The sequence below is a fragment of the Dendrobates tinctorius genome, unplaced genomic scaffold (genome assembly GCF_039654945.1).
Source record: "Dendrobates tinctorius isolate UK_male_01 unplaced genomic scaffold, ASM3965494v1 ptg000051l, whole genome shotgun sequence".
Lineage (NCBI taxonomy): Eukaryota > Metazoa > Chordata > Amphibia > Anura > Dendrobatidae > Dendrobates > Dendrobates tinctorius.
The window spans coordinates 10,355,048-10,379,419 of record NW_027361719.1 but is presented as its reverse complement, the minus strand read 5'-3'; the positions used below and the strand labels follow the sequence as shown (position 1 = coordinate 10,379,419).

At 44.1% G+C, this 24,372-nt stretch overlaps 1 protein-coding gene across 1 annotated transcript in view; it reads left to right on the top strand.

The window, feature by feature from the left end:
* TSPAN31 (tetraspanin 31) overlaps positions 1 to 16,809 on the top strand; it is a 31,363-nt gene extending 14,554 nt beyond the window's left edge. Inside the window, exons 2-6 of the mRNA XM_073576777.1 lie at positions 3,114 to 3,281; positions 4,963 to 5,043; positions 8,327 to 8,467; positions 9,844 to 9,954; positions 14,299 to 16,809. Of these exons, the coding sequence (XP_073432878.1) occupies positions 3,114 to 3,281; positions 4,963 to 5,043; positions 8,327 to 8,467; positions 9,844 to 9,954; positions 14,299 to 14,373 (576 nt within the window). The 3' untranslated portion in view covers positions 14,374 to 16,809. The remainder of the gene's footprint in view (positions 1 to 3,113; positions 3,282 to 4,962; positions 5,044 to 8,326; positions 8,468 to 9,843; positions 9,955 to 14,298) is intronic.
* The last annotated feature ends 7,563 nt before the right edge of the window (positions 16,810 to 24,372 follow it).

The following is a 24,372-nucleotide window of genomic DNA, read 5'->3' as shown; positions in this document are numbered from 1 at the left end:
GCACCTAAAGGGTTAATATACTTCTTGAATGCGGTTTTGAGCACCTTGAGAAGTGCAGTTTTTAGATTGGTGTCACTTTTGGGCATTTTCTGTCATATCCTTCAGAGTGACTTCAAATGTGATGTGGTACCTGAAAAGGAAAAAAAAAAAAAAAAATTTATTGAAAAATGAAACATTTCAGATAAACTTTTTTAACCTTGCTAACTTCCTAACAAAAAAAATGTAAAAAAAAAAAAAAAAAAAATGATGCTGATGTAAAGTAGACATGTGGGAAATGTTATTTATTATCACTTGTGTGGTAAAACTATTGTTCGTGGGCAGAAAAATTCAAAGTTTGAAAGTTGCGAAATGTTAACATTATTTTTGTGCAAAACTTTCGATATTTTCATAAATAAACGCAAGTCATATCGACCAAGGTGAACCACTAACGCGAAGTACGAGCTGTCATGAAAAAACATTGTCCGAGTCGCTGGGATCCGTTGAAGCGTTCCAGAGCTATAACCTTATAAAGCGACAGTGGTCTGAATTGTAAACTTGGCCTCTTCATGTAGGCGAAAACAGATTTGTACCAATATTTAGATAACTATATAATAAATCATGAACCAAACAAGTAGCATAAGTCACATAATCCAACAGCATTGGCTATTGCAGAATCATTAGCTTAAGCAGCCCATACCGTGTAGCCAGTGATTGGGTCACCTATAGGTTACATTGTCTACCTACCAGCTCTGTTATGGTATGTGCCAGAATTGACAGCGCACGTTCGCTGCGTCTTTTGAACGCAGGTGATTCCTCATGAGTTCACTGAACCGTGCAGATTCACCGCATCCAATACATTGTACAGGTGAAATTTTTCTTGCGGAGACACTAGAAATTGACATGCTGCAGTCTGGACTGTCGAGCCACGTGTCCGTCTCCGCGGGTGTCTCTGGATGCATAGTAGGCATGGGATTTCTTGAAATCCCACCCTCTATGCTGTAACAGCTGACCGCTGTACAAGTACGCAGCGTCCAACCCGCAGCGTAAACTGATCGTCTGCACATACCCTTCTTCTGTTAGCTGAGTGTTTAAGTGAATGTTCAAGACTGGCTACATTCCTCCGATGCGTTTTTGGTGTTTTTACTCTGCTTATTTTTTTTTTTAAAAAAAAAAAGAGAAATACAAGACCTACTTTACTTAATAGGTGCAGAAAATTTCCAACCTCAAAAGCTTAACCCCATGGCTTCTTTGGAAATCTGAATCGGTAAGATGGTGAAATGCCTAAACATAGGAACATGAAGCAGTTTTCACACACAAATCCATACGGTCATGCTTTTGTGCGTTTAGTTAGAGCTTTTTCAGGTGGATTTAGTAGTGGATCCAACTAGAAAAGGCATCGTGTGCACTAGTGTAATGACAAAAAAAATTTTTTTATGAAACCATGTGCAATGGAGGAACTTTTATGGGTTATTTAAGAATAAGTATTGCTTTTTTTTATTTTTTAAAAAAAAAAGTTCCCCCTTTCATTCAAATGAAATAAGGCAAAAATTGTTTTTTCCCCCCAAAAAAGGACATGCAATTTTGCATTATTGAAACGATAATAGTAATAACTAAGCAACTTTTATTATTCGTTTTTAACAAATACGGTATAAAACAGTTAATTATAAGTACAATATGTACAAAAGAAGTGTTTAAAAATTATTTTTTCCTATGAATTTTAGATTCAAAAATTCAATTTGTTTCGATTTCGCATGTAGCTCCTCCATCAGTTTTACAGCACGTTCAGCATTTTGGTTAGATCTGGGAATGTCAATTAATGACTCCTCGACCAACCAGTGCGCCTTCAAACACTTAATTGCCTTCTTCTTCTGCCTTCGCCGGTTCTCGCTGTTGAACAGAAAACTGAAGTTTCCAAGAATTTGGCAGTTCGTTGGCATCCGCGTGAGATTGGAGAGCTTTTCAACATATGGAATACTTGGATCCCTTTTATGTTGAGAATAGGAGGGCAGATTCCTCGTCCAGATAGACCTGTTTGCCTTTACACTGTTGCTGGAATTTCTAGAAGACATTTTCTGAATGACCTGTCATGCACTTCTTGATCGTAAAACTTGAAGCTTTGCACTGAAAATGAAAAGCTAATACTAAATTACAAAATATTTTAAAATATTCCAGAATGTTCTAGATGTGAATAAAATACCACTTTTTGTTACAACTTAGAAAGATATTTTCTTTATAGATTTAAATTAAAACACGAAAAATCTTTTTTTCGAAAATTTTGAAATGAAAAAGAGGGGGAACTTTTTTGAATATTTTACAAATTTGATGATACTAATGTCATTTGTATGGAATTGTTCCACCAATGTAAGGGGTTTCATTTTCGTTTTGCAAAATTTTTAAAATAGTCCTCACCCTAGTGTGCACGTATCCTAAAATGTTTTTCAACTAAATGATTTAGTTGATATATGCTTCCGTCTTCTAAAAAAATATATATAAAGTCTATTTTTGAGATGTAAGAAGAAATCCAACAACACCCAGGCAAGAACAAGGGTGAACAGCCCCACAAAGCCGGTACTCCCAGGTGACGTTCCATCCCCCAACTCTAGGACAGCAGTGCTAACCATGCGTCACCATATCGTGCAGAGCCACTTTAAAACTTTTTCTTTTTTTTTTTTTTTTCTATAGGTGTAGAACTCAAGTAAAGTCGGTTTGACACATTTTCAATTCACAGTCTGAATACAAACCATGCTGCACAGGCTGGCCATGGGTCTGGCAGGTCACACTTGATGGGTTACATGCTTATGAGGCTGCGGTGTTTGGGACAGGAGCCCCGCAGCCAGTCTGTACTCGGACTGTTTTCAGAGGTGTGAGATCAGTGGGCCAAATAAATATATAAATGTATATAAATATGCAGACTGTTCTTATTTTCACATTTCAGCTGATGACAGAACCCTGTGGACCCCATTGTAAGGCAAAAAAGGCCAGCGCGTTAGTTCTTGTATGTTGCACTGTGTAGCTGTATACTCGGTGCCCAGTTTGTTGTGGTGGTATTCCTCATATCTGGATATCTACCCCTTCCATGGTTAATAACATTCACATACCTAGACTTTACTCTTCTTCATTTCTTTTTCTTTCAGCTCGTGGGACTCTTGTTAATTGGAGTGGCTGCATGGGGCAAAGAGTTTGGCATAGTATCCAGTCTCCACATTATCGGCGGAGTCATAGCAATTGGATTTTTCCTCCTCCTGATTGCCATCATTGGCTTTATTGGAGCCGTTAGTCACCATCAAGTCATGCTGTTTATTGTATCCTTTAACCATTCAGTCCTGTGATGTGTGATGTCCGATTATTAAAGGTGCCATAACGGCCAGTCAGGATCTCTTACACAGTACGAGTATGGGCAATGAGACATCAGTGGCCACCTTTATTCTGTAGTGCATTACTCATTTTTAGGCAGTGTCCTGGTTTTCACAACGCTTGTATCCGCTTTCATGTATGGGGAAGAAATAAAAGCTTGGCTTCTCTTTCCCATTAAAAATAAAAAACAATGGAAAGTTTGTGGTCTGTATCTGCGCTGCCAGCTGATGAAAAAAAAGTCAAGTGCCAGAGATAATGTAAAATGTTTGTTTTTTTTTATTTTTCTACACCTTTTGAAATGTTACCCTCTTCAGAAAATAAAAACCATAAAAAGTGAAATACTAATAGCACACAGATGGCATTCGGAGCCATTGATATACATTAGCAAGTGTGATCATGAATCCTAGTAGGGTATAACTCTGTGCACCAAAAAACAAAACAAAAACATCCCCCCCCATATAACACGTCTTGTAGTATAGTATATTCATTGGCCCACCGCTCGTATCTGCTCCAAGCAATATAACAAGGTGAAGTGACCCCTAAATTGCACAATGCGTTGTGCATTACTAATATAGAATCCCTATAACTTTGGCAGGGCGTAAATACAGCACAAAACCATATTAAACATATCTTTATTATACAATAAGGGGGTGTTGGGTGAGCCAACATGGATGTGACTTCAGTGGCAGAACTATAGTAATGGGAAGATAAAGTGTCAGGGCTTCTAATGTGACACTGAAGGGAAGCAGAATATCCATCATAAAGGTATACACACAAGAAATGTTAGGATTAACAGACTGTTGGCTGAGTGGGTAAGAGGCGGATGTCTGCCAGAATGAGAGCCACTGTGGCCCTAGCATGGTGAGGAATATGGACAGATGTCTTTACCGACCCGGTGAAAGAAGGATCATAAGCCACTCTACCGGGAATCCCGCAAACCAACCGTTCATATTTGCATCATGCTTATCTGAAACTGAAATACAGCAATACTATAGACCCCGAGTCCACCGTGTGCCACTTACCAGATCTCGCAACTAAATTTCATAAAATCAGGTGATAAAAGCAGCATTGTGGCTCCGTGGTTAGCACTGTTGTTTGCGGCGCTGGGTTAACTTCCCACCAAGGACATCATCTACCAGGAGTTTGTATGTTCTCCCCGTGTTTGTGAGGGTTTCGTTTCCTCCCGCACGCCAATAAAAATGATTTATGTATAGTACTGCAGAATATGATGGTGCTATGTAAGTAAAATAGAAATAATTCGAGCCTAGCAATTGTATACATTCATGGTGGCTGTCTCCCCTTCTGGCTGCTGATTTGACCAATTTCCCCACTTTATTGATTGACAACTACTAAGGGGAAGAGTAAGTAAGGACTTTCTGAAAAAACACAACATCCAGTGACAGACACAACCCTGCAAACGAGTTCTATCACTACTCCTTGCTGCATACTGGGACAGGATAAACCTGGTGACAGATTGTCTTATTACCATAGCTATAGAGCACATTTTTATTTTCTTGCAAAAATGTAATTATTGTCTCAGGGTGGGTGGGTTTTTTTTTTTTCCCTTAAATCGGGTAAAATGAATTTTTAATAAATATCCATTTCCCAGACCTTTAACTCGAATGTCAGTACATGGTGGTGTTAATTCTCATCTTTATCTTTCAACTGGTGGTTTCCTGCTCCTGTTTGGCGATGAACAGATCTCTGCAGGTACGGGACACTTCTTAGGTCTGTCAGTCTAACGTGAAACTTTTGTCAACTTAAAGGAGTTGTCCACTACTAAGATAAATCCTTCTCATTCCCCTCGCGTGGCCCCGATAAAATAAAAAAGCCTTTACTCTCCTCACGTGCCTGCACCATTCCTGCTGTGTCGGCACGCTCTGTCTCGGGGCTATCATGACATGTGATGCCTGGCGCCCAATCAGCGCTTATATCCCTGTCCCCGCCTTCAGACAAATTGAACTTGAAGAGGAAGTGAGTGAGCAGCCACAGTGCTGACTTCCTCTCCTTGTTCAAAGTCGGACAGTAACTGTAGCGCTGTTTGATGCCGGGAACCCCCTGTCCTACATCTGCACGAGAGCCCGGGGACCGCAAGTGCCGACACCACAGTAGCAGCACCTGCATGGAAGGTATATACTTTTTTTTTTTTTTTTTTTATCATGGCCAAGCATGGGGAATTTGAAGGGGTTGTCTGAGTAGTCGACAACCCCTTTAAAGGTACAGTAAACATTAAGTGAGCAGTTCATAAGTTGTACCATAAATCAGTCTGCAAATATTAGACAATTTATGTTTTGTAGAGCAAAATGTATCTGAAACACTGATATGAAGTCTAGTAGTGATCTTATTCCTAGACCTGCTGCCATTGGTGAACATGGCGATCAGCCTCGACACTCCCAAACTTTTTGTTCTTGGGGTTCCATTGGTACTGTAAGGTAGCGCTCACTGAGTGTCTTGGGGGACACTCACTTGGTAGCAGATAAATCAGGTCCGGCACATGTTTTTTTCAACATATCCAGTCCAGGTGGTTTATTAATCAGCATAAATCATATACGCAACAGGCTTATCTCAACAGAATGTTCAAGATAGTGCTCCGCTCTCTCGGACCTGTGGTCACACAGGCTGGGCATTAGCCAGCAACCAGGCTCTATAGCCTCACAGTTATTTCCCGCCTGTCCGGGGTTACCTCTTAGGAGCTCCTGCTCCCGACGCCGACTCTTGGTTAGTCCTTTCTCTCAGGGAAGCGGCCGCACTGGGTTCACCGTTCTGGACAGTGCCTTATTCACTAGGCCGCCTCACGGTTCCAGAACCACAGCCAGGAAGTGGCTCCCCCAAATGCAGTGCCGTCACAGACTCGGCTCACACACGTGGCCTGACTGTGTGCTATTCAGGACATCCATCCACGCTTTTGAACCGTCCAACACACAGGCCTCACCGGGTGCTATTCAGGGATCTAACCCTCCTCCTAGGGTTTCCCAACACACCGGCTACCAGGTCTAGGGCCTCAGCGGGTGCTAATCAGGACGTCCGTCTCCTCCTGAGACTGTCCAACACTCACGCCTCACCAGGTCCAAGGTCGCAGCACATGCTCCAGGGAGCCGATCCTTCTCCCAACACTGACCCTCCAGGACCTTGCACCCTGAACCATTCAGGTACACATTCTCTCCCCATGTGACCAGACCTCAGGCACATTATATGGTCTGTAGCCACACCCACAGGTGATCACATGGCTATGACCTCATTGCAGGTCCTTTTAGACACCTAGCCATGCACACACACACACACATACTTTGGGCATTCAGACACATGCCCCTGGGTGGGTTTGTAGGTGACTGGTCCCACCCATCTCACCAAGCCACCTGAAATCCTTCCATGACACTCAGTAACAAACACTCAGCAGTATGTTATGAATGAGTCACCGTAGGAGGCAAAAACAGAAATGCTAGCTAAGTCCAGAAAACCAGAGAAGTTGGCAGCTATCGGATTGCAGACCTCTGAACCTATCAACACAACTAGCAGTAGCCGTGGGGGGTTCCTACGATGCCCTAGACCCCTCGATCACAGCCGGAGGACTATATAGCCTAAAGACAGCGAAATCTAAACTGCCCCAGAGCAGACCCCAAAGCAATAGGCAGCCCCCAACATATAATGACGGTGAAGCAAGAAGAAAGAACACTAACACAGACAGAAAGATAGACTGAGCAAAGACGGGGCCCAAGCTAACTAGATAGGAAAGGACAGGAAGGCTGCTGTCTGCAATCCGTGAAAAACCCTATGAAAATAAGAGCCAACAGACTGACAGTGAAAAAGGCCCTGAAGACGCTAGGCTTCAAAAAGACTATGTCAGTACTCAGGAATATTCTGAAGACAGAGCAACCGGCAAAAGGAGATTCAGCTCACCCCAGCAGGGAATGGCAGAATCCAAAAAAGCAAGGCAAACAAAAACAAAACACAAATGCAAAAAGGCAAAGCAGAAAACTTATCTTTAGAGGAGCAGGAATCAGACTGGTCTCCTAGAAGTCCACAGAGAAATCACCTGCAGGGCAGAAGGGCGTCGGCAGCCTTATATCCAGTCCGTGACTCCACTCAGCCAGTCATCATCATTAGGCTCAGGTGCCTGATAATCAGGCTCATTACCTTCCTTTACCAGAATAGGGAGTTCACCAGACCTCAGTGACGAAGGGGAAAATGAACTCACAACAGCAGTACCTCTGCTGTTTACCACATATTTCAGCTTCCATCCCAGGGCCACCCACCCTGGGATACATAAGTCATTTACCATCCTGCCGTTCATCCTTTCTCCATCACAATAATGAAGATGCCTGTGTGCATGACCCATACAGCGCCCCCTAGCTGTCACAGCGGTCACTGCATCACTGTACGCACACCTATTAAATAATTATTTACAAACAACCAAATACACCTAACCGCACAATACTTGTAAATATGTATTAGTATCCTGTATTGTGTCGCCTGAATATGTAAAAATAAATTCTGGGGCCCATGAATGTGTATGTACAGTTGGGTCTGGAAATATATGGACAGTTTTGCAATTTTCGCTGTTTACCAAAACATTCAAGATATAGGTATATAATCAATATGGATTTAAAGTGCAGACTCTCAGCTTTAGGGCTCATACTCATTTGCAAGAGACTCGCACGATTCTCGTGCGAGTCTCTCGCGTGAAAACCTGGCACTGCCACCAACACTCGGACCGGAGCGTGCGGCTACACGTATCTCTATGCAGCTGCACGCTCCGTTCCCAGTGCCGACGACAGTGCCAGGGTTTCATGCGAAATCCATTGTAATTAGCTGCTAATGGAGCAGTAGAGAAAACGGAGATGTACAAGTCTGTAGGTTTCATGGTCACAGATTAGGACTTTCTTTCTCTCACTTGCTGTACAGTATTTTATGATGTGTCCATTAGAAACAATGGATTTTGGATGCCCTCAGTACCCCGGCCTCACAGTGACCAGCACAACTTTGGTTTTTACAGGAGCGGTTTCTAAACGAAACATGGTCTAGTATGGGGAACGTCACCAGGAGAGAAATGGAGAAGAATCTGAATTGTTGTGGATGGTTAAACACCACAGAGAAATTGTCACAGTTCAACAATGATTTGTCAGTCTGCATTGCTGTGAGTAGTTGCCATTTTTCACACCAATAACTTTGGTAGTTTGCTTTTCTATTTTAATTTTTTTTTGGGGGGGCATCTACCATGTTCTTTGATTAACATCCTAATGCTGGTAACATTAAACCCATTGGTGTATGTGGATGTAATGTTGCTTCCATGCCAGGATCTGTATATGTGAAGCTACTAAATGGCAGATGTAACGCAGCCAGCATCAGCTTATAACGGTAAAGCTTACATCCCAGCTGTTTATTTATGGTTATTTAGATGTTGCTGCCATTTAAAAGTAGTCATGAGTTGCTGATGGACTACCCTGGGGCCTGCCGAAGGCTCACCTGGCTGCCATCTTGGTACTCTGGTGAAACCCAGACCACATGCTGGGCTTTATAAGGGACAATCTTTACATTATATGGTAAGTACCGTATTTGTGGATTATAAGAAACACCAGAAAAATAGAAAAAAAACCCCTTTTTTTTTTTTTTTTAATAAAATGGTGGTGTCTCTTATAATCCATGCGCCTTATTGCTTACCGGGGGGGTGGTGACTGCGGTGGAGCAGGGTCGCTGCTGGAGGAGGCAGGAGTGGTGCGTTGCTGCAGGCTGGGATGAGGTGGTGTTCCGATGTGCGCCGCTGCGGGTGAAAATGACTGCGATGCGGTGGCCTGCGGGAAAATGGCCACCGGGGCAGCGCATGCTCAGATTGAGATCTCGGCAACGAGATCTCAGGTAGCAAGATCTCGCCTTCCTAGATCTTGGGACGAGAGCTCATTGCAAAGTTCTCAATCTGAGCATGCGCCGCCCCGGCGGCCATTTTCCCGGAGGCCACCGCATCGCAGTAATGGATATCCTGGGGGATCTGGGCTTTCACAAAATGCCGGTGAAACCCACACCACAGGGCACCGCAGCCATTTTCACACGCAGGTTAGTGTACATCAGTATACCATTAATACATGTAGTTTGTATTACTATACAGTAGACTCTGAATTCCCATGTGGTTAGTCAATGCAATTAATATACCAACCGCTCTGTTTACGCTTTTGGAATCCATGGGTGATGTTTGCAAACCCTCCTGACAGATTCCTCCGGCGTCAGGCTTGGGCATAGTCTACACGGAGCTGTACAGCTTCACCCCTTCCTTACACACAAATGTCAAGTAGCTTCCATCCTCTGCCATCAGCCCTGTTCGGTGTGAAGCAGCAGTGCTGTTGGTGGTAATGAGACCCTTCAATGATGCTACTCCACCTGGAAACCATCTTTTTGTAGATGTAGAACCATTTAAATACGTGATAAATGGACAGATCATAGTGAGAGTTACTGAATATTCTGCTTTTCATCACTAACTTGAGTACATTTACTTACTGACTTTCATACTTATTCTTTCAGGAGTGTAAAAGCAAAAACACGTGTGACACATGTGGCAACAAAATGCTGAACCATGCCGGTGAAGCCCTGAAAATCCTTGGTGGAGTAGGACTCTTCTTCAGCTTCACAGAGGTAATCTAGTCTTGAATGATAATGTTGTGACAGATCCCCAAGTATTATGAATAACGGCTGGGCATTATGTCACACTGGGAAAACCTTTCCATCCCCAATGGTGTATGATTTCTCATTTATATATTGATTATTCCTCATTTGCATAAATCCAGAAAACCTTTATATCTTCCTAAAGGGACTGATCATCTCTGGAAAATGACCTCACATTTCTAGGGTCTCCACCCATCACCATGAAATAGATTACAATTTTTATTTTTACAATTTGATTGTTGGTTTTTAAGAAATACTTATATCTCCTCCTAACCAGAGATCATTCCTAGTGATGAGCGAGTATACTCGTTGCTCGGGTGTCCTCCGAGTATTTGGAAATGCTTGGAGATTTAGTTTCTGTCGCTGCAGCTGCATGATTTGCGGCTACTTGACAGCCTGAATACATGTGAGGATTGCCTGTTTGTTAGGGAAACATAGTTATGTGGGCAGGAACATGGCTTCTATAAAAATTCTACCTTTATTGTATAGATCTGTCTTTCCATTGTTCGAAAAATGTGTTTTTAATCCCATATGCTAATGAGGCTGCTTGGTGCCCACTGAATTGGGATATCCCCTCTTAATGATGCATCAGGAGAAAGCTGATGCCTGAGCTCACTCACTGTGAAAGCTCCTAGATCAGAGCGCGCACGCACACCACTCTCCTCTCTGCTGCGGCCACTCGCTGCACGGTGGTGGAGGACAGGCTTATACAGTAGAGGTGTGTAAGGGCTTTGTGCTCAGTTTAGACTGTCTTTGTTTTGTTTGGTGTGACATTTCCTTTAACTGCATTCAGCAACCATGTTGGATGTGGACTCCATATTTTACATAATATTAATTTAATTTTCTTTTCTTATTTTCTGAAACAAGAACAATTTGACATCTCATGACCGGTACATCATCATGATATACTGCCAAGAGCGGGCTGACCCCGAGCACTTTGTCACGCATTGCATTATAATCATAGATGGTTTATTTGTCTTAAAGGGATAGTTAACATACCAGACGTTGTGGAGGTTTACCACAGCATTGCTCCCAGTGTTCGCCTCCTTTATTTTTTTGGTTCCAGGATCACAACTGCATCACTATTTGTCACTCCACACAGGCCCGTGACTGAATCTGCTCCTTTCTGCAAAGCCATGTCCCCTTGTCTGACAACCCTCAGTGTCTAACACCCATAATAAATGGTAAGCACAATACCCAAGCCCATTATCCTGTAAAGGAGCAGGCTACACTCTGAATGCACAAATGTGTCACAAAGGTCATGTCACTGTGAGGTGACGCAAAAACCAAGAGTGTCACTCATTTCATGAAATAGACAATCATTTTATTAAACATTGATAGACATACACCATTGCCTCCAACCAACACATGCATAGGTAGGAAAAACAGCTGATGAGGGATGCAATTCTAGTTGTACAATGTATCAAAATTTTGAGTAAATTACTAGAGTATCCAAAATAATATGCCCAACAATATGCTTAATATCTTTTGTTAATAACAAAGGTTAGACAGAGGGCTAGATGGCTACAAAGGAATCAATAGAATGAATAGACCTAATGAAAGGCAAAAGGGTAATGAATAACCTGATTCAGGACAAAGGACTGTTGATAAAGTGTCAAGTGCAGAGTTAGGGCCCCTTTACATTTAGCGATGCACCAGCGATCCCGACCACGATACGACCCGGTCAGGATCGCTGGTGCATCGCTAAATGGCCGCTAGTGAGCTTTCACACAGAAAGATCTCACAGCGATGCAGCAGCGATACAGCGGCCATTACCTTTCAGACGCGGCGATCCTGACGTCCTCCCGTCAGCGTCCACGCGTCGCTCGTCGGTGCCAGCAGGAAGCGACCGACGAGAAATGGAGCTGCGCGATCAGCGACGGACAGCGGGGGGGTCGGTTGGAGGTAAGTATCACACATAGCGATATCGCTGCTGCGTCACCAAATCGGTGATGCTTTAGCGGTATTGTTAGCGATATCGCTATGTGTAAAACCCCCTTTACACACGTATACACATGTAAATTAGGTTACTGCCTTCATTCAGGACTATTGATAGTGTCCAGTGCAAGGTTACAAAAGTACACAGATGTAAATAAGGTTACTGCCTTGATTCCAACAGAGTCCTGCAAACAATTCACACCATTAAGGTTTTAGAGCTATCCATCAACTGTGGATCAAATGACATGCAGCCATTGCTGCCACTGCGCCGCCATAGCCTCTCATGTACACAGAGTATAATAAATAAATGGCCAAATACATAATAGCTGAGCCCTGAGCACAACTGAGCTGGGCATGAGATGACACGCTGCTTCCCTGCACCCCAAACCCATAATAAAGTAAAATAATGTGTTTATCGTAACAAGCCTCCCCCACACTATGCCTTGTCCCGGGCCGCATGGATTGCAGATGGAGTTGGGTGCAGTCAATGATCTCTGACCAGGACATTGTGATAAATCATTTACTCTACAGTATTTTTTTTTTTTTTTTGGCAATGCAGTAAATGGACATTAAGCAGAATCCAATATCTTCAGGAAGGGTTAATGAGGTACTCCACAATAGCATGCATTCAGCTCCTTGTATGAAGGTCACCACAAGGAGGCCCACACATCTGTATGACCTGCAGAATGGTCGCTCTGGTGGAGCACAATGGACCTCCACTGCCTTCTACGCACTTTGCATAGGGAGGAGTCTGTCATCTTAGCTTACTCCTGTTCACATGGTCAGTATTTGGTCAGTATTTTACCTCGGTATTTGTAAGTGAAAAAACAGAAGTGGAACAATCGGGAAAGTATAATAGCAACACGTCACCCACTCCTGGTTTTAGTTTCCAAATACTGAACATGTGAACGCGTACTTAATGTATGTGACAGCATAACACTAGTGCAAGCAACTGGTGATGTTTCTCTTACCCAAGTGCAGTCAGCATGCCAGAACATTCCTCAGACAACCATCAATAACCTCATTGATAAATGTGTGCTTTTCTTTGCTTGATGTTGATGCTCCATATTAAAGGGGATCTGTCACCCCATTTTTCAGCTTCCGGCACCGCCATCAGGGGCTTAGCTACAGCATTCTGTAATGCTGTAGATAAGCCCGAATGTAACCTGAAAGATAAGAAAAAAGAGATTATACTCACCCTGGCGTCCTGTCCGGCTCCTCCCATCTTCATACGATGATGTCCTCCTCCTTGCTTCTCATTCGGCTCCTGCGCAGGCGTACTTTATCTTCCCTGTTGAGGGCAGAGCAGAGTACTGCAGTGCGCAGGCGCCGGAGCTCTCTGACCTTTCCCGGCACCTGCGCTCTGCCCTCAACAGGGCAGATAAAGTACGCCTGCACAGGAGCCGAGGGAGAAGCAAGACGTCATCGTATGAAGATGGGAGGCGCCGGACCGCGACACCCATTGTACCCGACTCCGCCCCTGGGTGAGTATAATCGAATGTATTTTTCTTATCTTTCAGGTTACATCAGGGGCTTATCTAGAGCATTACAGAATGCTGTAGATAAGCCCCTGATGGCGGTGACGGCAGCTGATAGGGCTAAAATTAGGTGACAGATTCCCTTTAAATAAATCCAGATGTTTTGAAAATCTTGACCATGATTCCTCCAAGCGATTACCCCAGAATTCTAGAGTAATCCATTTTAAAAAATTTAAAAAATCAACGCAGAGCTGGGGCGCGACTGCTCGTGGGCAGAGGAGGTGCACGACAGGGCATGAAGAGCTGTGGCGAATCTTACTCCAGTCGCTTACTGGGGTAAGATTTATGTCTAGGTGCACACCAATTTTCAGCCTTGCCTAATTCCTTAAGAGGCATGTACCTCTCAGGGCTGGAAAGTTGGTAAGCCAAAACTCTGACTCCAACGCCACCAAAATGGGCTCCAACTCCACAGCCCTGGTGCCTCTGACTCCATCATGCACCCTCATTAAAACAGGTGTGAAGAAGGCTGTTCTGGATGAATCTGGGCCATAGTTTACATATGTATCGATTCTGTGACTTAATTTCACAACTCTTCCTTCTTGGTGTTTCTTACACTCCTCAAAATTGCATCTACATTCTGTAGCTGGTCAAGTGTGTGGTGCAGGCTCAGGTGTTGTGGCCGCTGTGTTATACAGGATTGCCACAGGCTGGGCTTCCTATTACATGGCGATTGTCCTAGTATTGCAGGAAAGGGAACAATCCGTTCTGTACTGTACAAAGCTACACCGCATAGAGTACAAGCAGTCTGAGTGATGGGGGTCTGTACATTTGGAATCTATGGTAATTTGCTCCGATGACGACCCCAGTAACCATCTCTCCATTTTGCAATGTTTTTCAGATTCTTGGTGTATGGCTCGCCTTCCGATACAGGAACCAGAAAGACCCTCGAGCAAATCCCAGTGCTTTTCTATAGTAGTATTGAAGCTTCACCCACAGCCGTTCGTTCATGTATTTCATTTTACAGTTTCGGTCCCATCTCTTAGCTGGTAATTTCTCACCCTACAACACTATGTTCCACTTAGCTAGAAGAGAGGGACATGTGGCAGGGGAAGAAGTCAGACTAAGCTTCCCAATATGGGGGCTTTTTCACCAATGCAATCAGACCACTATTTTAGCAGATGTATTATGTCAGAAATAAAAGGGTCATTATGTTTCGCGTACTGAGAAATCGGTGCAAGGATAATTGTCATCTGGACACAAGGGCATCTTTGTACTTGGCTCTCAACCCTCTAGTTTGTTTTTACTTTTGGTATGTGTTACTGCACACGGCTTGTATAGAGCCATAACTTGCCATGTTTGAAAAGGGCGGATTGAATGACAGGTATGTCAGTGTACATATATGTAAAGATGCATACCAGTCATTCTTGAAATGATGTCTTTTTTATATTCATGGCAAAGTGTAACAAGGTCCCATTTTATCAATTATAGCATTGGCCTAGATATTCCGATATAGAAATCAATAGAACCATGGAATGAAAGAGACACTGAAGAAAGCAAATACTGTACATTTGCAAGATTAAATATTCCTTTTTTTTTTTTGACTATTTGTGTTAATATAGTTTGTAGAGCATGTAAGGGTTAATAGTCCCTTTTAAATAGAGCGAAGCATTGATATCTTGTAATGGTTGGAGAGTAAGAGCAGTGGGCATGCTTTCCTGGTTAACACCGCTCCCTGCCAATAGTTGGTAAGGTGAGTTCATGGGGGGTTTGTAAATACAAAAAATAAAAAAAGAGAGAATTTCATCAGAGTGCTTGATCCAATTTTCATTTGTGGGTTTTTCATTTTTGTTGTATAAAAAAAAAAATCAAACGGATGGTGGTTTCCCAAATTTTTCAGGACCCCCCAAAAAATAGACATGGCCAAGTAAAAAGAATAAAGTGAGTATATGTACTATGTGTTAAAAAACAGAACATATACGAAAAAAAAATGAATGGACCCCAGTGAAAATTGATCAATCTTCATCTAGATTGTCTAATGTGTTTAGAGGACCTGTCACATTTTGCTCCTATTTTAATCCTGCTGTTCTCAAGTATTCTGGTTTTTTTTTATCAAACCGTATGGTTCCAGAGATATGAGCCATTTTTGCGTAATGTTAATTTTCCTGGTTATTTCTGGGGGGCGTGTCTAATGGGATTCTCTGGGGAGGGGTGGAGCGTGTCTCTCATGGGATTATCTGGGGGGCGTGTCTTATGGGATTCTCTGGGGAGGGGCGTGTCTCATGGGATTCTTTGGGGAGGGTGGGGCGAGTCTCTCATGGGATTATCTGGGGGGGTGGGGTGTGTCTTATGGGATTGTCTGGGGAGGGGCGTGTCTCATGGGATTCCTTGGGGAGGGTGGGGCATGTCTCATGGATTCTCTGGGGAGAGGGGCATGTCTCGTGGGATTCTCTGGAGAGGGGCGTATCTCATGGGATTCTCTTGGGGTGTGTCTCACGGGATTCTCTGGGGAGGGGCTGGGCATGTCTCACTGCGATTTCTGTATTATTGGCCTTTGAGCCACAAGCCCTTGTAGAGACCATAATACATTAGCCGCAGATGGTGTGGCCCATATCTTTGAAACCGTATAGTTGATTTTTAATTAAACAAAAAGAATACTCAGGGCTAACATAACACAAGGAATAACTGCTTTTGGTCAGGTGACAAGTTCACTTTAAGTATATTATGCATCCAACAGCTAAGTATTGTAAATGTAAGCTGGGGTATTCCACAGCACCAGATATCCCACTTATATAGTGATGACCCACATAAGTGGAGATAACTTCGGCATCTTTGCTCATGCCTTTTCTGTGTTAGCGGCTAGTGCTAAGTAAATCCCGACAGACAGCAGAGCCCGTAATGTGGTTTGGCCTCGTACCGTGAACATGTGCCATTTAGATGCAATCCGGTATGACATAACACTGAGCCCGTGTGTCTCACTGGTCTTATACAGAGTCGCAGGTCACAGTTTGCTGGAACGTACTTAAGAGATGGACAATGTATTCTGTGGAGCTCAGAAAAATCACCACTAAAATATATCTGCTCCAGCAAGCCAGATCTCATATAGAATCACCCCTAGGGACAGATAAGTGAGTGATGGGCTTCTACTAGAAGATGCCGGACGATCGGCTCCGATTTCACTGTATGCTGAATTATGACAAATCTACTCGGGTCTACACAATAGCTTGAACCCTGCAAGGATTTCTCACTCTCCTTTCTTACTCATTTTTGAAAGCGGAAGTCCTGCCATCACCCGGGTTGAATCTTCCCTATAGTTGGCATCACAGGACCTGCAGCCCTAGCAACGTCCATAATGTGGGTTATTTATTCCAATAAATGCTTTAAGATACAATAAAGTATTTTCTCCCTTTAATATATTTGGTTTCTTACTATGTGAACACATTACTTGAGCGTTAGCCTTCAGATCGTGAATGTGTCTGGGCACCTTTCAAACAAGTTAGACAGCCATTTAATCTCTCAAAAGGTGTCAAATAATGAAACTGTGCACCCTCCCCCCGCAATGTTCATTCATGCTTGATCTGGAAGGACATATGACCACCGCTGTCAATAACTGTCAGTGGTCACCGCTGTAAGGCCGGGATCACACATGCGAGAAACTCGAATGAGTCTCGCATCTTAATACCCAGCACTTGGGAGCAGAGCGGTCAGCTGCATGTATTTCATTACAGCCACACGCTCCGCTCCGAGTGGCAGTGCCAGGTATTAAGATGCGAGACTCGTCCGAGTTTCTCGCATATGTGATCCCAGCCTAAAGACCCTTTTACATTTAGCGATGCACCAGCGATCCGACCCGGTCAGGATCTCTGGTGCATCGCTAAATGATCGCTAGTGAGCTGTCACACAGGCAGACCTCACAGCGACGCAGCGCACCATACTCACCTTTCACACTCAGCGAGCCTGGCGTCCTCCCGCCCACCTCCACACATCGCTCGTCGTCACAGCAGGAAGCGCCAGACGAGAAATGGAGCCGGCCATTCTCGCGCGATCAGCTATGCACAGCAGGGGAGCCAGTCGGAGGTAAGTATCACATGTAGCGATATCGCTATAACGTCACAAAATCGGTGACGTTATAGCGATATCGCTATGTGTAAAACCCTCTTAAGTCTCATATCGGTTCTCGAAGGGATGTAAGCAAAGACCTAAGAAGCATTGGCACATTAGTGGGGAAGGTATTACATCTCTTTTAGACCATTTTTAGTTAACCTCTTGAAAGAGTTAAGTCATTTATTGGATATACCATAACTGTCTAATAGGTGCGAGTGCTAGAGGGAGGCAAATTGTCTCTTCAGCGAAGAGGACTAGAATTCCAGTGTCACTATAGGAAGTAGCAATCCTAGAAGTCAATATCGGCCTTCTAACGAGCCTTGTAACATGACTTAGGATAAAAAACAAAATCTCAATTTGCAGACAATGTGATTGGTGTACTGCCAATCGTCCGTGCAAAGTGTGAGATGTGGTTTGGCTGGATGAGGCGTTTGACCGGGATCCAAGGGATAATGTTTCTCCTTGCCAGTGATAGAACTCACCTCAAGCAGTCTCCTAATTCTCCATTCTACTGGTGCTTGACCAGTAGTGAGTGGAGATGCAGCTGGACTAGGGGGTATGGTATATATTAGGCTAGTTTCACATTTGTGCAGCGCTTCGTGTGCGATTGAAACACATGCAAATATGTATCATGCGTTTGCGGTTTTTATGCGCATTCGTTCACTAGGGGTTAAAACCAGTGTCTACACGTTTACACCAAAAACACATGCGCACGCCTGCGTTCCAATAGACTGTAATGCGTTATTTTGTCACATTCCGTGCACATGCGTTTTTTTTACGCCTTTTGGCGGACCCAGAAATGCAACAGGTTGCGTCTGGCGCGCCTAGGCGCACACCTTGAAAAAAACACATGCGCACAAAAATGAATATGAACGTGTGCAAACGCACGAACATGTGCACGCCCTATTAAACATAGGTACGCATGCGCGCGCACGCTGCACTGCGTAAAAAAGCGCTAATGTGAAAACCAGCCTTATAGATGTGCTGTAAATGTCATGTAATACAGGTCTGCACTGCAAATTGAATGGGTAGCCACAGCAAGTAACATCACTTTAGTCTGCCTCCATCCTGAAGCTGAGGAAATACATATCATGGAGTATTATATCTAACGACTATTTCCATATTGAAACATCTGTCCAGTCAAGACTGCATGGTTCTGCTCCACAGATTATTTTTCTCATTTGTCCACTAATTTACCACTGGGCCTACATTGGGTTTTTATTCACAATAACTCTGATTTTTTTTTTTTTTTTTTTTTTATCTAGCAGCCCCCTCAACTTAAAGGTTATGGCCACCTTTGACATAGGGGTGGGGTAAAAAAAAAAAAAAAAAACACTTTACATATGTTAATGGTTACCATTAGTTATGACAATAGCAGTAAAGGACCAGTCACACTAAAGGCCCCGTCACACTAAGCGACTTACCAGCGATCCCGACACCGATATGAAGGTGTCAGGATCGCTGGTAAGTCGCTATGTGATCGCTGGTGAGCTGTCACACAGACAGCTTCACCAGCGATCAGCACAGCGATGCCGAGCGCCCGGCATCGCTGGCCATCCTGTAAAAAATAGAATCAAAATAAAAAATATAGTTATTCTCACCTTCCGATGTCCCGTTCAGCCATCCCGCCTCTCTCCACGCTCCGGTCCCAGTGATCCTTTGCACGAATGACTGCGAGATGTCACAGTCTCGCGGTCATTCGTGCAAAGGATCACTGGGACCGGAGCGTGGAGAGAGGCGGGATGGCTGAACGCGATGTCGGAAGGTGAGAATAACTATATTTATTTTTTTGATTCTATTTTTTACACCTGATCGCTGGTCTCCTGCCTGTCACACGCAGCGATGCGTGCTGGCCAGCGGGAGACCAGCGACCAAAGAAATGTCCAGAGATTTCTTCCAGCGATCAGCGATACCGGCAGGGGGGCTGATCGCTGTCACACACAGTGATCTCGCTGGTGAGATCGCTGTTGCGTCACAAAAGTTGTGACTCAGCAGCGATCTCGCTACCGAGATTGCTTAGTGAGACGGGGCCTTAAGCGATATCGCTATAACGTCACTGGTTTTGTGACGTTATAGCGATATCGCGATATCTGATACTTACCTCTGACCGGCTCCCCCGCTGTCTGCCGCTGATCGCGCGAGAACAGCCTTGGCCGTTTCTCATCGTCAGCTTCCTGTGGCGCCGATGAGCGACGCGTGGACGCGGGCGGGAGGACGTCAGGATTGCCTCGTCTGACAGGTAGGTAGCGACCCCCGACCCCTGCGATCTCGCTGGTGAGATCTGCCTGGGTGGCAGCTCACTAGCAACCACTTAGCGATGCTCCAGTGATCCTGACCGCGTCATATCGCTGGTGTATCGCTAAGTGTGACAGTACCTTTAACTTTCAGGCTGCAATCTTCCCTTCATTTTCAGATCCTCAGATAATGCAGTTTGCAGCCTGATCCAAGTTTATCCCTTCTCTGGTCGGAGCATCTCTCTCAGTAGTATAGGCTGGATGTGAGCTCCATGGTGCTGCAGTCACCATTAACCAATATAGCAACAGAGGATCTATACAGCACTTCTTTTTATAATATAGGATCATCTTCATGCACTTTTATAAAGCCTAATGCTCTGCCCTCCTTGAGGCACTGATGGGACAGGTCTGGTCACGTTTCTCCATCAGCAGCCATTTTTGTGCACAGAAGTGATTGTCACATTGTAAGAGGGAAGTGGCCTACCTCTTTAAAGCTATATTCTCAATTTTTGCCTTTGAGAATTCTGTTTGGATGTTCCTCAAAAACAGAACAGTCAAAACAGAATTACTAAAACCTAATATTCTTTTGCTTTTATTATTATGGAAGGAAGAAAAAGTTCATTCTTTTGTGTGTTGTCTAAACGTTTGTATTGGAACCACCTCGGAGGACCAGTTACTTACGTTTACATGGTTAATATACCATTTCTATGGACAGACAAACATGAACATAGCCTAGCTATGCATTTGGGAAGAAAATCAACAACAGAAAGTTTTGTGCAATGGTGTACAGAGCCTTTCAACATTGTTTTTTTCGGTTTTCCTTAAAGCAGAAGTGGATGTACAAGAAATTACACTTTCAAGAGAAATGCAGTCATCATGAGAGACTGAAACCTCTTTATTATGCACAACAGATACACAAAATGGAAACCTCAGGCTAGACTTATACCAAGTCCAGACTTATGCTGTCATAAAATAATCCCCTGATTTGTATTGTTCCTGCTCAGCACATCATCATAGGCTTTTTATCAGTGACTACATGGCCTTGTTACAAAATTACATATAACAGCAAAACACAGATCTGAAAGAATCTTGTTCCACAACATCAGAAAGTTTCTCTCATTCTTATGTTTTAACTTGCCGGTAAAGGCTATACGACGTCTCTTGTCTCTGTTTTTGGGACTAAGGCACATTCTGCAATCAGTATTTGTAAACCAACATCAGGAGTGGAACCTAAAGCCAGGAAAAGTGTAAGGCTAGTTTCACATTAGTGTTTGGAGGCGAAGCGGACGCTCGCCATGAAGCTTCGCCCCCTGCCGTGCCTCTTCCGGTCAGCTCCACCTATGGGCGCATGCCACCTGCGTACCCTATCTTTAGCATTGGGTATGCAGGCTGTGCGCAGGTATGTTTTTGCCGCCGCATGCGCCCTTTTGACAGTGCACCGGCCGCACCAAAATGCAACACGTTGCGTTTGGCGCACCGTCAAAAGGGCGCATGCGGCGGCAAAAGCATACCTGTGCACGCCCTGCATACCCAATGCTAAAGATAGGGTACGCAGGTCGCATGCAGCAGCATGTGTCCATAGGCGGAGCTGACCGGAGGAGGCGTGGCAGGGGCGGCGCTTCACAGCAAGCATCCGCTGTGCCTCCAAACGCTAGTGTGCAACTAGCCTAAGGAAAGTTAGACCCAGATACACAAATGTGTATGAAGCCTTTGTGCCTTTTTCACATGGCAGTATGTATAAGTCAAAATCAGAAGTGTAACAGAAAAACTGCATTGGTAACATATGTACCCCTATTCACATACACTCACTGGCCACTTTATTAGGTACACCTGTCCAACTGTGTGTTAAGACTTAATTTCTAATCAGCCAATCACATGGCGGCAACTCAGTGCATTTAGGCATGTAGACATGGTCAAGACAATCTCCTGCAGTTCAAACCGAGCATCAGTATGGGGAAGAAAGGTGATTTGAGTGCCTTTGAACGTGGCATGATTGTTGGTGCCAGAAGGGCTGGTCTGAGAATTTCAGAAACTGCTGATCTACTGGGATTTTCACGCACAACCATCTCTAGGGTTTACAGAGAATGGTCCGAAAAAGAAAAAAAATCCAGTGAGCGGCAGTTCTGTGGCCGGAAATGCCATGTTGATGCCAGAGGTCAGAGGAGAATGGGCAGACTGGTTCGAGCTGATAGAAAGGCAACAGTGACTCAAATTGCCACCCGTTACAACCAAGGTAGGCAGAAGAGCATCTCTGAACGCACAGTGCGTCGAACTTTGAGGCAGATGGGCTACAGCAGCAGAAGACCACACTGGGTACCACTCCTCTCAGCTAAGAACAGGAAACTGAGGCTACAATTTGCACAAGCTCATCGAAATTGGACAGTAGAAGATTGGAAAAACGTTGCCTGGTCTGATGAGTCTCGATTTCTGCTGCGACATTCGGATGGTAGGGTCAGAATTTGGCGTAAACAACATGAAAGCATGGATCCATCCTGCCTTGTATCAACGGTTCAGGCTGGTGGTGGTGGTGTCATGGTGTGGGGAATTTTTTCTGGGCACTCTTTGGGCCCCTTGGTACCAATTGAGCATCGTTGCAACGCCACAGCCTACCTGAGTATTGTTGCTGACCATGTCCATCCCTTTATGACCACAATGTACCCAACATCTGATGGCTACTTTCAGCAGGATAATGCGCCATGTCATAAAGCTCGAATCATCTCAGATTGGTTTCTTGAACATGACAATGAGTTTACTGTACTCAAATGGCCTCCTCAGTCACCAGATCTCAATCCAATAGAGCATCTTTGGGATGTGGTGGAACGGGAGATTCGCATCAGGGATGTGCAGCCGACAAATCTGCGCCAACTGTGTGATGCCATCATGTCAATATGGTCCAAAATCTCTGAGGAATGCTTCCAGCACCTTGTTGAATCTCTGCCACGAAGAATTGAGGCAGTTCTGAAGGCAAAAGGGGGTCCAACCCCTTACTAGCATGGTGTACCTAATAAAGTGGCCAGTGAGTGTATATACCGGATATATATATATATATTTTTAACCACAAGAAACTTATGGAAAATAATGCCCAACATTTTGGTGGAAAAAGTAGCCTTAAGCTAGTTTAACATGCATCACTTGAAAAAAAAAAAAAAAATATATATATCAAATAGGCTTTGAACAAACATCAATGGTAAAACAATCCTGCAGTCTATATAGTATATCTGCAGGTAAATAGTGGTTTCAGAGACAGGTTCCCTTTTGTAGTTACACAACTGCTCCTTATCAAAGTCAGTGATGCAGAATTACTGATCATTATCAATACCATGGATGGCAAAAGAACAAATCAGTTTTAGAACCAATTACGCTAGACCTGTCACTTCAAGCAAGGATTACCAAGCTACGACTTGCCTACTTTGGACACATTAGAAGACAACAATCACTGGAGAAGGTCATCAGGGTCAGAAGAATAGAAGAACAAGGTGAACAAGAAGACCAGCAACCCGATGGCTTGATACCATCAAGAAAATGGCAGGTAAGACCCTGGCGGACCTATCTAGGTTTGCAGATGATCGATCTTCGATCTTCCAACAGCGAGTTCATCCATCAAGTCGCCATGGATCGAGATCGAGCCGAGGGTCATAATTAAAAAAAAAAAAAAAAAATTCTAAATATGAGGATGACCATGGACAAGTTCAATTTAATCAATTAAAATCTGATCAGAATGTAGAAAAAAGTCATTTCTATAAGTCAGCCTCTAACATCAAGCCTTTACAAGAAGGGCTTACCAAGCTATACCCAGCCTAGAGAGCGTTCACCTAGTCTGTATTGGCTGTTGTGCTTTTACGCTTCTATGTATATCATGACGTAGTAGAAACAAGTTCTGCTGTAGTCTGTGTATGTGCACCAAAAACCAGAGTGTTGGAGGAAAAATACTACGTAAACTACGCACATTCACATGTGGTTTTTTCTCTATTAATTGGAATGGGTGAAATACGCTGAAAGAATGGACATGAGGCAGGAAAACACTTAGGCCACGTTCCCACAACTGAGTATTTGATGTTGCAGATTTTCTGCACCTATTAAATAAATACGCTACTTGTGTTTGTGTTTTTATCGCTGCGTTTTTTGTCTCTCAGGCTAGTTTCACACTAGCGTTCTCAGGCGCAACGCAGGGCCGCCGCTAAGCCCCGCCCCCTCCGGTCAGTTTCTCCTCTGATCGCATGACACTGCATGCAATCACTGTACCCTATATTTAGCGTTGGATACGCTGACCGTGCGCTGGTATGATTTTACTGGCGCTGCGCCATTTTGGTGCTGCGCCCAGCGCACAAAAGCACGCTGTGTTATATTTTTGTGCGCTGGGCACAGCACCAGCAAAATCATACCAGCGCACGGTCAGCGTACCCAACACTAAATATAGGGTACGGTGATCGCATGCAGTGTTATGCGATCAGAGGAGGAACTGACCGGAGGGGGCGGGGCTTAGCGGCGGCCCTGCGCCCGAGAACGCTAGTGTGAAACTAGCCTTACTGCTGTGCCTTGTTGCAAATAAAGCTGCTTTGTTTGTGATACTTCCTGATATTTGGATTTAACAAAAAAACGTTATTGTTTCAGTTATGTGCGGTTTTGATGCGTTTAAC